Raw genomic sequence first — 13,882 nt, 5'->3', positions numbered from 1 at the left:
AAAAATAAAAAAGATAAGTATAGCATATTCATAATAGGTTATAAGACCATTAAACTACATTGTTTAATTGACTACATCTATATTATTGTGGTAGATGATGTTGGTTGTGTTCTTCATCCATATCTAAAGAGTTTTAATAAAAAAATTATAGAGATTTATATGTTGATAATATTTTTTTTCAAAAACAAATAACTAGTTAGTTAAAATTTATCACAGCTAATTATTATTATCATATGATGCTCTTAGATCTATAAAATAAATATGCATATGACTTTCTATGGGGTATTGATTAACTATCATGCCATTATATGATTGATGACGATCACCTTTATAGGAATTGATGAAAACATAAGGAACTGCATAAAGACACTAGAAATGTATCTAGTTATAGTTCTATATAGTAGTTTAATTTAATTTATATAAAAAATTATTGGTTTTCTATATTAACTTGATGAAATTGAAAAACCAAACTTTTAATATAATTACATTCTTAAAATCATTTTGAAAACTAATATATGCAATAATTTCATTTTTATTTCTTTCAAATTATTATTATTATTATTATTATTATTATTATTATTAGAGTGAATAATTTTTTTATGAATTAATCAAAGAGTGATTTTTATTAAAAAGAAATATAAGAAGAAACTTTTTTACTAGATGTTTGAGTTTTTTTAACATTATGAAAGAAAATAAATTTTATTATTTAAAAATTTATATAGTAATTAAAACATAAATAAGATAGAGAATTGAAGAAATGAGTCATGTTCTTAAAACAAATGACTAAATTAATTATATTTTCTTTTTAGCAATGAATTTTCTTTTTTACAATGATTATAAATTATTTTTAACATGATTTTGATGAGTAAAAAAATTACTATTTTAATTTTTTTTTCTAATTAACTCTCATTATAAACTAAAACAAAATCTATCATATGATCCAAGCATTTCAATAACAAGAATAACACAAACTCTTATATAATTTGTTTTGACTTGTTTCTCATTAATTATTATGCTTTTACATGAATAAAGTATCACATGTAATTAATTGATTGACTATAAAATATATACACTAATATTATTTATGATAGATAAGAAGTTTATATTATGAGTTTTAAATACACTTTGAATTCCAATTTGTGTGTGTCCTTCTTGGAAGTCATTAATTTAACTAACCTATAATACTTACTAATTTAATTTATTGTGGGCTATTATTCTAAATAGAATTTGATCTTTTATCATTCACTTTAAATTTTATTTTTATGATTAGGTTTTTTTCCCTAGTCTATCATGATTTCTAGCTCCTTTAATCAATCACTTTCCATAATTTTTAATTGACTTTGACTCTTTCTAAATAACTATTGATGATTAATTTTAGTCTTTCTTTTCTTGTGAGATAATAAATAACTATTATTTTCATTTAATTGATATATGGATATTTATTTTAGGCAACATGTGAACAAGATAGAAATATAGCAAGATATAAAAATAGTTATGAAGTGTTTACGCATGATCTGGACAAGTTATGAATTATTAGGACAACCATTAATCATGAGAAAGGATTAGTTGTTACATCCAAAGTTTTTCCAAGAAAAATTTCATCCATCATAGGAGTAGAATAAATCAAAATGTGAATACCACAGATAAAGATCATTATTTCTCAATTTTTCATATTATTTATTATCTATTTATCACTCATGTATTATTTTTAAGTTGGTTAATCAAGATTTGATCGAGTTGACCTATATTATGTTAAAATGGGATATTTACATGGCTTAATATCAAAATCCTCCTTCTGATTTAGGGACTAAATTGTATATATCATAAATTAGAGGACAAAAAATCCATTAAGGACTAAATATCCTAAAACAAAATATAGGGAATAAAATAAATGATTGAGAGGTTTCAGAAACAAAACACTGGACATCAGTTTATTGTTCTTCATTCAAGTCCAATCTCATTTGCTATTGTCCAGATCATTTCAGTCCAATTTCACATATTTTGTCATCTCCAACAAACGTGAACCTAAATCTCTCAACTCATGACTCATATTCTTTCCACTTTAAATACGTTGTTGGTGTGCAAAGGCAACATTGACAGTTTAAACAAGTTAAAGGTTGCGAGCACATTCCATTCAAGTAGAAATTCTAAAGAAAGGCTTGCGCTTACTCTTACATCGCACGCATCCTCCATATCTCTGATATTAGATCGGAGAAAGGCCATAGGTCTGCATGTATAATTTGGAGTTGTCTGTTCTATGAATTGTCAAATATCATTTATCACAACTTTAGACATCTCTTTTCAGTCTTCATACTAATTATATGTGAAAACTCATTGGTTAACTAATTAGTTGGGTATTTATTTCTCATTTACTTCAAGCAGCCTGTCATAAATATTGCATTATTGCAGCTGCTATTAGTTACAATTATGTAAGCTGCATGGTGGTTGACTCTCTCCCTTCTTGACAAGTTGGCATGCACAGGTTCACAAGAAATACGAAGTCCTGCTTTAATTTTTTTCATCGCAACCAATAAATAAAAGCTCGTGCCCTCTGGATTACTGAGATGCATGTCTGTTTACTGATTTTATTATTTTAACCCAAAAAAAATCTGAGAAACCGAAACACTAAACGGTTGTGTAAATATGTATATTTCATGTACTTTCCACAATTTCTTCATTTCATAATTAATTATTCCTTATTGGAAATCAAGGAAATAGAAAATTGATTTGTTAAGATTAGAATATATATTTATATATATTCTAATTTACACTGTCTGTGTAAATTTATTCTCGACGGAGGAAATATGACATAGTAGTAATTAATTCACATTTACACTGTCCGACCGTGTTCTTGCTCTAAAGGGACGAGAACTTCCAACTAATGTGACCATTGTGAAATTGTATCGCTTCAAGGCCCAGAGCAAAATAAAAACCAATGATTCTCGAACAAAGAATCCCTTTAGAAAAAATTACTAGCATATTAGTCTAAATCAGAAGAGTACTCAAAGTAGCCACAACAAAGAAGAGCCCTCCCATTAGAAGAGATTATCTTCATCTGTAGTGACTTCGTTTATGCAATCTTTCCCTTGCATGGCTCCTTCATCCAATAGCCACCTCTCAATCAATGACAGTGGCACTTGAGCACTGGAATTTGGCTTACTTTCGTCTTGGAAAAGGCCAGTATCAGGCGACATGGATTGAGAGAAATCTGAATTTGAAGAGTCGAAAGAGTCAAAACCTAGGAGTGATTCAAATGCCTGCGATAATCCAGTGCCATTTTTGTCTGCTTTATCAGGGGTCCCTTCACTAGACAGTGAATCAGCTCCAGCCATATCGATGAAGGAATTCTGAGTAGTTGAATTTTTTAGCGACTGCTTAGGCCCACTTATCATCCATCCTTCGAGCAATCTGGCTATATTTTCAGTGCTTGATGCATAGATTGGTTCTGTAGCTGGTTTTTCATACCCACAGGAGGGTTTCAACCCGGTTACTAAGCTGCCTGGTTTACCGGGAGACAAGGCCTCGCATAGGGCTTGCCTAGCCATGTTGATATCAGTTTGAAGCCTTCTCTCCCACTGGCCTCTAGAAATTTGCTGTGAACCTGTTGATGATATCCCATCTCTAGACTGACCTTCTTGCCCTGCTTGAAGCTTTCTCAACTTCTTCTTCAAATGTGTGTTCCAAAAGTTTTTAATGTCATTATCTGTTCTCTGAGGGAGGTATGAGGCTATGGCAGCCCATCTACAATATAATCAATGCCCCAAATTAATTATCCTTCAGAAACCGATTCATGCCACCCAAAATTGTACAGTAAAACTAAGGTGATCTTTAGCCAGATCATGCTCGTTAAAATAATCATGATATATACACTTCTATTGGCTTTAGGGAAAATATGTGATCTAAATTACGTTGGCATGCATTTACCTGTTGCCTAGAAGGGCTTGGAGGTGGATTATCATCTTCTCCTCGTGATCGGTAAAATTACCACGTTTGATCCCTGGCCTTAGGTAATTAGTCCATCTCAGTCTGCAACTCTTACTGCATCTATGCAGCCCTGAGAAGAAGATAACTAATTAGGTCACAAAAATACCACATAACAAAACAAAAATCAAACATGTAAATTTTTAATTGCATTCCCCTAATAGTCTATAAACCAAAACAGCATAACACCATCCAACTAGCTCCAAAATGAACAATTTAAAAACAGAAAACAATAAATATTACAAGTGAAATAATTAACTCACCTGTACTAGTAGGCACAGCTCTCCAATTCCCAGGACCATGTTCTTGAATATATGATACCAAGATGATATCTTCCTCAGGAGTCCATGGTCCTTTTTTCACTCCTATCTTATCACAGCAAGGTGGTCTGCCCATTATCACTTTATTTGTTTCTTCCTTTCTTGTAAGCAAGTCTCCAAGATTTCTCAAGTAAGAACTCTAATCTTCCTTTAATTCTTTCCCCTCTTAAACTTGCTTATCTTTTCTAAAGATAGAACAGACATCTACTGCCAGGATAGCTAGCTTGGTCTCAATATATAGGAAAAAGACCCTCAGGAGAGAGAGAAGCTGACCTAGAAGAGGCACTAGCATACACAAAAGAGTCAAAAGATGACAGCAAGTGCATTTACTCATGGGGCAAGCCAAAGTCAGCTATGCCGATGCTTCCTCTGCCTCACAAAACCGCGTGGCATTCAATGTGGGTTTGCACTTGAAAAGCAGGAAAAAAAAAATAATATTGCCTGCTTTGAATTCCTTGGGCCTTATTATCCCATGAATGTAAATATTAATGGCGTTTTGACCTTTAACTTGATCCGGCAAAAGAAAATAAAACCGTTCACTGACTTTTACTGGTGTCTGAAAGAACTTATTATGTTAGAGACTATTATGTTTTTTAATTTTCCATATCGAATTGTTTGAACCATTTTGGTAATTAATTAGGGTATCTTTAATGATAGATAAAAGTCTCATGGATGATTTAAATTAAATAAATATATCTTGCAATCCTCTTAATTGAATTTAATTTAGAGATAATATAATCTCATGTTTGTAACTTTTTTAAGTGTTGAGAATTAAATTTAAAGAATTCAATTTCAAATGGAATTCAATTTATAAAAATAGTACAAAAAATAGATTAATAATCGACACTTCTGATTTTTTAATTCCAAAGAACATAAATTTAATGTTAAACATAACTTTCCCAAAATATCCATTTACCTAATTTTTTTTAGAAACCTTTGAATAAGTAAATAAAAGTAACGGGAGTAATACAGAAAACTAAAAAAAAAAAATCTCATCCAAACAAGTGAATTTAACTTATTTATCAATTAAATTCAAATCATACAATATAATTGAATTCTATAATTTATTACAAATTACTTGTAAAGACATGTGAATATTAAAGACTAGGATAGAGAAATATAACAAACTATTACATAAAAAAATAAATTAACAAACCATTTACAATAATAACATTCTATTCTAATTCTAAAATATACTAATTCAGCTAGCCATTTCACTATTCCCCTACATTTATATGCTTTACACATTTGCACTGTAGGGAACCATGCATGACAAAACTTGACTTTTGATCTTTGAGCTTTTTCTTCAATTTGATTCCTAGAGTTTTTTTCATCACACATCGTTTTTTGTTATCAAATTTGAGTTCTTTAAATGTAAGATATGAGAGAGAGAGTTATAAAAAAATAAAAAATAAAGAGAGATTTCAAGCATTCACATTCCACCCTCTAAAAAAATCAATTTTGGTCTTAGTTGATTCTTATTAGAGAATTGAGTTCAATTATGGTTGTCTTGCTCTTTAATTATGTTAAAACAAGTAAATTAAGATTTTTTTTATTTAATTTGGATAAATAAACTCATAAGTTATTAAGATCCAATATAAAAGTGTTGATTTACATATGGATAATCATATGTTATTTACAAGACCATGGTAAAAATGATGGTTGAGTCAACTTATAGTTCTAGTAATATGTATAGAGTTATAGATGATAATAGTAATTATTATAGAAGTATAGTTATGAATATATTAAAAATAAATTAAGATCATGCGGAAGAATGTTCAACCATAAATAAAGAACCAAATACAAATGCAATCAGTTTTTTTTATCTTTGAAATATTTCAACGAATCATTATGGAATGGGTGCACAAATCACAATAAATTATCATTCATTGCATAGGTATTCAACATCAAGTTATATTATAAGCTAAGTGAGGCTAATTATGACACAATCATCTAATAAGAGAAAAGCACTTTATCTAAAGATAATAGGTTGAAAGAGAACTCCTATACTACTAAATTTATGATGAAATCCCTTAGCGTAAAATATCAAAAAATTGACATATGTCCATACCTTCGCATATTATATTCCCTAGAAAACATAGATTTCATTGAGTGTAGAACTTGTAGGCATGATTGTTATAAACCCAAAACTAGCAAAGAAAGGACAGTCGCACATATATAAAACTAATATACTTATCAGGATAGTTGCACAAATATAAAACTAATATACTTCTCAATCACTTTTAAATTGCAAAGGTTATTCATGTATCCAAATATTATTGAGCAAATGACATCGCATCGTTCATATGATATGGTAGATGAAGTCATGGAAATATATAGCATACATGTTGGGCTATACATAAATAGATTCAATCTATTTGGGTCATTTATTATACCATAATCTTGTTGGCTTGTGATATTTACAGTTTACAACTTGCCATCAAGAATGTATATACGGTCAGAGTTCATATTCTTATCTATGGTCATACCCATACTTCATAGTCTGGATAGGAATATAGATGTTTGTTTTCGATCATTGATTAACAAGTTGAAGTAGTTGTGGTCATTCGAGACTTTGACATATGATTTCTTGAGGAAACAAAGTTTTCAAATGAAGGCAGCTTTGATGTAGACTGTCAATAATGTATTTGCATAAGACATTGTTTTTGTTAGGAGCACAGTTGAAAAATTATCATATCCATATTGTATGAAAAATAACAAGGTCTTTACCTTAATAAATTATGATAAAGTTTTTTTTTTTTATTGCCACCATAGATTCTTGTCAACCAAAAATAAGTATAGAAAGAACCAAAAGAACTTTTTTGTAGGTAGAGTTAAAAGGGATGCTGTATTGCTGGTACCATCAAGTAAAGAATTGTATGACATGGTCTCATGGTACGAGAGCATTATGTTTGGTTTTCAATCAAAAAAGAAAAGGTTTTTTGATTTTGGTGTGACGCACAACAAGGTTAAGCGAAGTGTTTTTTGGAATCTTTCTTATTAGATGACTAATCTCCTTCATCATAATCTAGATGTCATGCATATAAAATAAAACATGTTTGATAAATTTTTTAATATAGTGATGGAAGTGAAAGGGAAGACAAATGACAACATAAAGGCTAGAATAAATACCTTTATTTTATTATCATAAGAATTTGGATTTGATTTTTGATAGTCACGAGTTGTAAAGCCTAAAGTCAGTTTCACTTTAGACAAGAATGTAAAGTTACTTATCTATTAATGGCTAGAAAGTATATGTTTTTTTAATGGATATATTTCAACAATTTCTAGATTAATGAATTTAGAGAATCATACATTATGTAGAATGAAGAGGTATGACTGCTACGTGTTTACACAAACATTCATTCAACTTGTTTATTATGATCTATTGCCCAAAAAAGATATGAGATGCACTCACAGAGATTAATAACTTTTTTAGAGATATATTCTCTAACAAGTTGCATATCCAACACATAAAGAAGCTTGAAATAAATATTGTCTAGATAATTTATAAACATGAGATGATATTCCCTTTATTTTTATTTGATCATTTAAGGTAAAAGTTGGAGACCCTATCTAGTTTAGCTGGATCTATTCATTCAAGAGATTAGGGATTACTCATTCATTATAATTAAATTTCTATTGCATATTTTTAATTTAAATCATTCATTATAATTATATTGTTGAAGAGATCTCAGTATTTATCTTATACTATTTTAAGCCTCAATAGAGAACAAGAGTTAGCCATGTTTCAAGTTATGATAATGGTTGGGAAGTGTCTTTAAATTAGAATTTATCAATATTTTCTCATCTTGGATGACCTATACAAGAAAAAAAAAAGCAATAAGGGAAAAATACTTGATAAAAATTGAATTCAGACATGCACATAATTATGTATTATTTAACTACATAGATATTGATGTTTTTGTTTTTAAATAATTTTTCTCTTATAATCTCATAAATTGATAGATTGAAAAATTTATTATAGGTAACATCATCAATTTTAACAATCTCATAATTCGCATCTAACTAGATCTTAATTTTTCCAATTATAAGAAGAATAATTTGCAACGTGGTTCAAAAACACATGTAAGAACCACTTGGTAATTATTATTCTTGTAATATTTAATATCATTAAGTCTTTCTTTTTAATTGTTAATGGTTGTAATCTTATAGTAGGTTTATCATTTGGAAGGGAATGCTAATGGTATAGTTTGAATTTACTATGTCTGGGTCCTACAAGAAAGATTAAGTAATACAAGGGTTACTTCATATATATATCATACTTAATTGTATGGTCAGTGTAGAAAGATATATAATAATAAAGTTTGTGCCAAGAGACTAACTTCTAATGAGTTTGAAGTTGATTATTATGAGAAGTTAGAAGATGTGATTGAACTACAATATCTTCACAAGCATAATAAAGTCTTTTCTATTCAAATGTTATTGGTATGATATCATTAATAGAGAAATTAAAAAAGATCCCCACTATAGTTTGGTCAAAATTAATATAAAATGTAGATTTTGCTATGATGATTATATCTTTATTTTTGCCAAGTAATGCCAATAAATTTATTACATATACAATCCCTTGCTTAGAAAAGATCATTCTATGGTTGATTGGTTATTCATAGATAAAACCAAACCTAAGGGTTGCATTCAAGTTTTTCAATAAGGTAGTAATGAAGTAAAAACAAGAGACGACGTCATTCAAATTGATAAGCTTATTGATGCATATCAAGTGGCTAAGTCTTCTAGCTTAGAAGAAAATCCAAATATTTATTTTGTTGAGAATATTTTTGCTATCATGTTGAAGAGTTAAATGATGTATTAAGAACCAATGGATATACAAAAGTCGATAAAGATGATGATATCAACAAACATAAATCCAATGAAAAAGATTATAATGGACATGACAATGATGAAATTAAAGAAGAAGACAATAATTTTGATTAAATTGTAAAATATCAATGTGTAATGAAATTGACTTTAATATAATTTTTCTAGTTCTTCCTTTACAATTAACTATTGTTAATACTAATTAAACATTTATTGTTATAATTTTATTATTATGAACAGAAACGATGTTATTATGTTGTGATTTTATTGTATTTGCAAGCTAGATAGATAGGAAAAACATGAACACTTGGAAAAGAAACTATTTGATATTGATAGAATTATGACATACTAAGTCCCTTGAAGAGTTTCAGATAGTTGGAAAACAATTATATGACTTTTCCACTAACCATTATAGACACATCTATCGATAAATTAGGCTCATCAAAGAGTTACAAAGAGTTGGGAAAAAATTACAAAACTTTAGCACTGACCGTTACAAATGGGATTATCGATGAACTGAAATTTCATCGAAGAATTTTTTTAAGGGATTCTGGGAAAATTTTAAGTTTAATTAAAAATTTAAATTTTTAATTACCAACAAAATTACCAACGAATAGTAAAAAATAAATATTTAATTATTCATTGATAATGTTGTCAATAACAAGCCCTAATGAAAAAACCTAAATCTTTAATTTATGAAGAAAACAATATCTTCTTCATATCTCTTGCTATCTCTTCTCTATAGAAAAAGTTTATTCTCTCTGTCAATATCTTCTCTCTCTCCTTCTCTTCCCATCAACTTCTTCATCCTCTACGCCTCTATGACTTTGCCAGGTAAATATCCCACCATTTTTTATGTTTTCAAAACTACTTTTTTTGCATTATGATGATGTGCTCCTGAGTTTGTTTGTTTTCTTTGATCTTTTCATTATCCCTTCAAGCAATTATGCATGCATGCTGAGTTGGATTAACCAAGTAATAGAAAAAAAAAACAACAACAAAAATAAACACAACAACCATGGTAAGAGTTTTTGTTTTCTTCTCTTTTTCTAGGTTTTATTTGTTTGATGATCGATCTATACATGCATGGTTCTATTATGTGTTTTTACTACATATTTGTTCATGGGTTTACTTTTGATTGATTGATTTGTGTTATTTTTTATGTTCTTAATGTCTTCAGTTACGATTTACAGGAATTGAATTAATGTTGTTTTTTTTTTTGTGTTTGCTTTGATTTAAAAGTCTTTATCTAGTGTTATGGTTTGCCAATTAATTTTATTGATAGGTCATTATGCTTGGTTTTATGTCACACTAATTTTCTCAAGTTTTTAATTAACTATTGATTTTCAATTATCGAGTTATTTTATGCCTTATCTTGTATCTACCTATCTTTAGAGTTTTTTGTTTTTTTTTGTTCAATTCACTGTCTTTATTTTTTAAAAGAATGAGTTTGAATTTTTTTTAGATATATAATTAGCTTATGCAACTTTAAATCCATAATTTTTTGGTTTTAAAATCTAAGTAATTCTATTAATTAAAGCATTTGTCGTTAAACCTTTTGTCAATATTGTTTTGCTTTTGTTTTGTTTCTTTTGGTTAAAAGTAAGTCTATTGTGTGATATAACATAAAATAAGTTTTGATTTGCAAAGATTGGTTGAAAAGATTTATAACTTGAAAATAATCAATTTATAAAAACATATTAGTCATAAATAAAATAAACTGGTTTTTGGCTTTATTTATTGATGTGTATTTGCAGGTAATAAGAATTTGGCTAGTCTCTCTTATAGGGAAGATACTACTAATTATTTCTAAAAATAAAAATATTATTATTATTTTTATGATTTAATTTGTTCAGACAATGAAAAAAAGGTCATTAATAGGTAATACGAATATGATTGTTGCTAGTTCTTTTAGCAACACTTCTGATAACTATGAGTCGATAAGTGTCGACTATAACCAAGCATCTGAGGCACAAGTACCCTTTTTTGACACATGCTCTTTAAGCGCGATACCATCTTATGGATGGGGTGTTGTTCTAAGATGGATGTATGTCCTAAGAACTACATTGCTCAAAGGAAGCTCTACCACTTAATGTAAGTTTGCTTTCTTTTTCTGTATGATTAAAAAATAAATAACAATGGATAATTTTTTAATAATTAATTTCAATGAACAAATGGAATTTCATGTATAAATATATAGGTTGTTTGCACGATAACATTAATAATGAAATCATTGATGGAAGTGTTTTTGTTTCAATGGAGTCAAGATTCTAAAAATTCTAAATTGAAGCCTATGATTAATGCATGTTTCAAAACGTTCAAGATTTATATATACATTAAAAGGTTTTTTATTTAATTTAGTTAGTTTTTTAATTTTAATGAACTAATTATCTTAAAAAAACTAACATGCAAGGAAGAATTTTATTAGGATAGAGTTAACAACACTGTTGTCGAGAGGGTTTGGGAGAATTACAACGCAGCTAGGTAAGATTTAATTAAAAATATTGTGTTTTTTATTAAAAATTTTAAATTTAATTTTTCATTATCTTAACCAATAATTTATTTTACTATATATGTTGCATGATTTTTAATATGAGATGTAAAAAAAAATGAAGAACTACACAGAAGAAAAAGGTCTTCCAAGCTGGGGAAGCGTGGTTGTATAAAGGGATTTTTTTTATCTCTGTAGATCTTGAAAACTACATAGAAAGCTTATATTCAGTACATGATGTTTGAGAGTTTCATGTGGTGATGGGAGTTTAGTTTACAAAACAAAACGAAGGAAATTCATGGTTTAATTAACATACATACTAGTAGATCCATTCTATTTGTTTCACATGCAAAGTGGATGGTAAGATTATATTTTATTGCATATATTTTTTTTCTAAATTGTTGTTTTATATAAAAATATTTAACTAACAATAGCTTCATTTTACAGGTTGCGGTTCTTGGAAGTGAACTAAAATCAAAGGAAGTTTTTGTAGAAACTCACATGTGAAATAATGACCTTCAGAAAGGGGTACAACAACTCGTAAATAGCCGAGTTTAAATGTTTATGGTAAGTTGGATTTCAATAATTTTTTTAAGTATTTTCTTTTAAAATAAATAACTGATTATTTTTTTTGTAGGAAACATATACCACCAGATTGCATAAGAGATACTGGAATGATCCTTTGACCGATTAAGAACTCGATTTGGATTTGTGATTGGAGGCTAAATCATCTAGTAAACCCGATAAAAATCATATTTATAGTATCTCAACACTATGGCCAAAGATATATGGACAAGTCATTGTGTATTGATTGTTCGTTCCTTATAATTGGATTCAAACTCCCAATCTCTAGTCGTCCAAGTGATTATACGAGAACAAGTTGATGCTCAAATAACACGGTTTAGTGTCGAGATGACTTGGCTTTGTGCTGAGATAAACAAACTTGGTTGATTATACATGGAGTTATTCAACAATATGGAAGCAAATGTAGATAGATTTTTATTTTCATTTAACTCTAAAGAATGAAATCAATAATTGCATGATGCATGTTTTGTTTATGTTCAGTGATTATCATCCTAATTTTTTGTGATACCTTGTTTTCTATTTCTTCTATTAGAAGTTGAACAATGTTGCAAATATCCTCCTTATATTTGATATCAAATGCTTTTGAATCTTAAAGGAAATGTTAGGAAAAAAAATAAATTAGAGAAATACAAACATATTTCAATCCATTTAATGCATAACAAAGGCTAGGCAATTAGAATATGATGATGGTGATGATGATGATAAGGATGATAAGGATGTCAATACTAAAAAAAAACATATATTAACACTAAAGGTTGCAAAAAAAAAAAAAAAACAAGAGTTAAAGCACCAACGCTATAAAACAATCAACTGTAAATTATGGAAAGCAAAAGGAATTAGCAACATTATTTCATATCGAGAAAAACTTTTGCTGCTCAAAAGTCTCTCAACAATTGTTGGCAAAGGAAGGAAATAGTTGAACAGTGTGATCTTACTTCAGCAAAGTGGATGATTGATGCATGTGTGCCTTTTAATATTGTTAACTTTAGGTATTATCAACATGTCATAAATGCTCTAACAACCACACGTCCTAGTTATAAAGGACCAAACTTGTATGTTATTCGTAGTTATTACTTGGCAAAAGCAGTTAATAAAGTGAGGATTTATATTGAGTTATCGATAGTTATGGAAAAAGACTGTTTACATATTAATGGCTGCTGGATGGACAGATAAAAAGAAAATGACTTTAATTAACTTCTCAGTATATTGTCCTAAAGAAACAATTTTTTTTAAATATATGAGTGTATCAGATATCTCAAAGATTAATAAATTGTTGCATCAGTTGTTTAGAGAGATTGTTTTGTATGTTGGGATAGAAAACATTGTGCATACAGTGATTGATAGATCTAATTATGTTGCAACTATTAAGTAAAAAACAAGTTAAGTGAGATATTATTAGATATAAAACATGTAAAAGACTAAGGATAAGGTACTAAAAACATAGAATAAAATGAGTACATAATTTAAAAAATAATAATTCTTAAAATATGGTGTCAACTGAATAGCTGACACCATTAAAGAAAACTTTCAGGAAGACCAAACTTAAAAGTAGCCTATATGGCCCCCACTTTTTAGCAAAGAAATTTATGAAAGAATTTTCTTAAATATTTTGGTCTCCTTGTGCTTCGCATTACATCAAACTCATGCTCAATAACATTAATAAATT

General features: G+C 28.5%; 1 protein-coding gene across 1 annotated transcript; it reads right to left on the bottom strand.

The window, feature by feature from the left end:
• Positions 1-2,722: 2,722 nt before the first annotated feature.
• Positions 2,723-4,572, bottom strand: LOC105113585 (myb-related protein 306-like). The gene is made up of 3 exons (XM_011009812.1): positions 4,245-4,572; positions 3,925-4,054; positions 2,723-3,741 (listed from the first exon to the last, which is right to left on the bottom strand). Exons 1-3 carry the CDS (start codon positions 4,375-4,377, stop codon positions 3,036-3,038), a joined length of 969 nt encoding a protein of 322 aa, XP_011008114.1. The 5' UTR covers positions 4,378-4,572; the 3' UTR covers positions 2,723-3,035.
• Positions 4,573-13,882: the final 9,310 nt, after the last annotated feature.

This window comes from Populus euphratica, unplaced genomic scaffold, assembly GCF_000495115.2.
Source record: "Populus euphratica unplaced genomic scaffold, PopEup_1.0 scaffold790.1, whole genome shotgun sequence".
Classification (NCBI taxonomy): domain Eukaryota; kingdom Viridiplantae; phylum Streptophyta; class Magnoliopsida; order Malpighiales; family Salicaceae; genus Populus; species Populus euphratica.
Note: the sequence above shows the minus strand (reverse complement) of the source record. Positions and strands in the feature narration are given on the sequence as shown.

Excerpts from the sequence above, each read along its gene's own strand:
- LOC105113585 (XM_011009812.1), bottom strand. The coding sequence starts at position 4,377 with ATGGGCAGACCACCTTGCTGTGATAAGATAGGAGTGAAAAAAGGACCA. Across the intron at positions 4,055-4,244 it reads AGCTGTGCCTACTAGTACAG|GGCTGCATAGATGCAGTAAG; the intron begins GTGAGTTAATTA and ends TCTTCTTCTCAG. Across the intron at positions 3,742-3,924 it reads CAAGCCCTTCTAGGCAACAG|ATGGGCTGCCATAGCCTCAT; the intron begins GTAAATGCATGC and ends ATTATATTGTAG.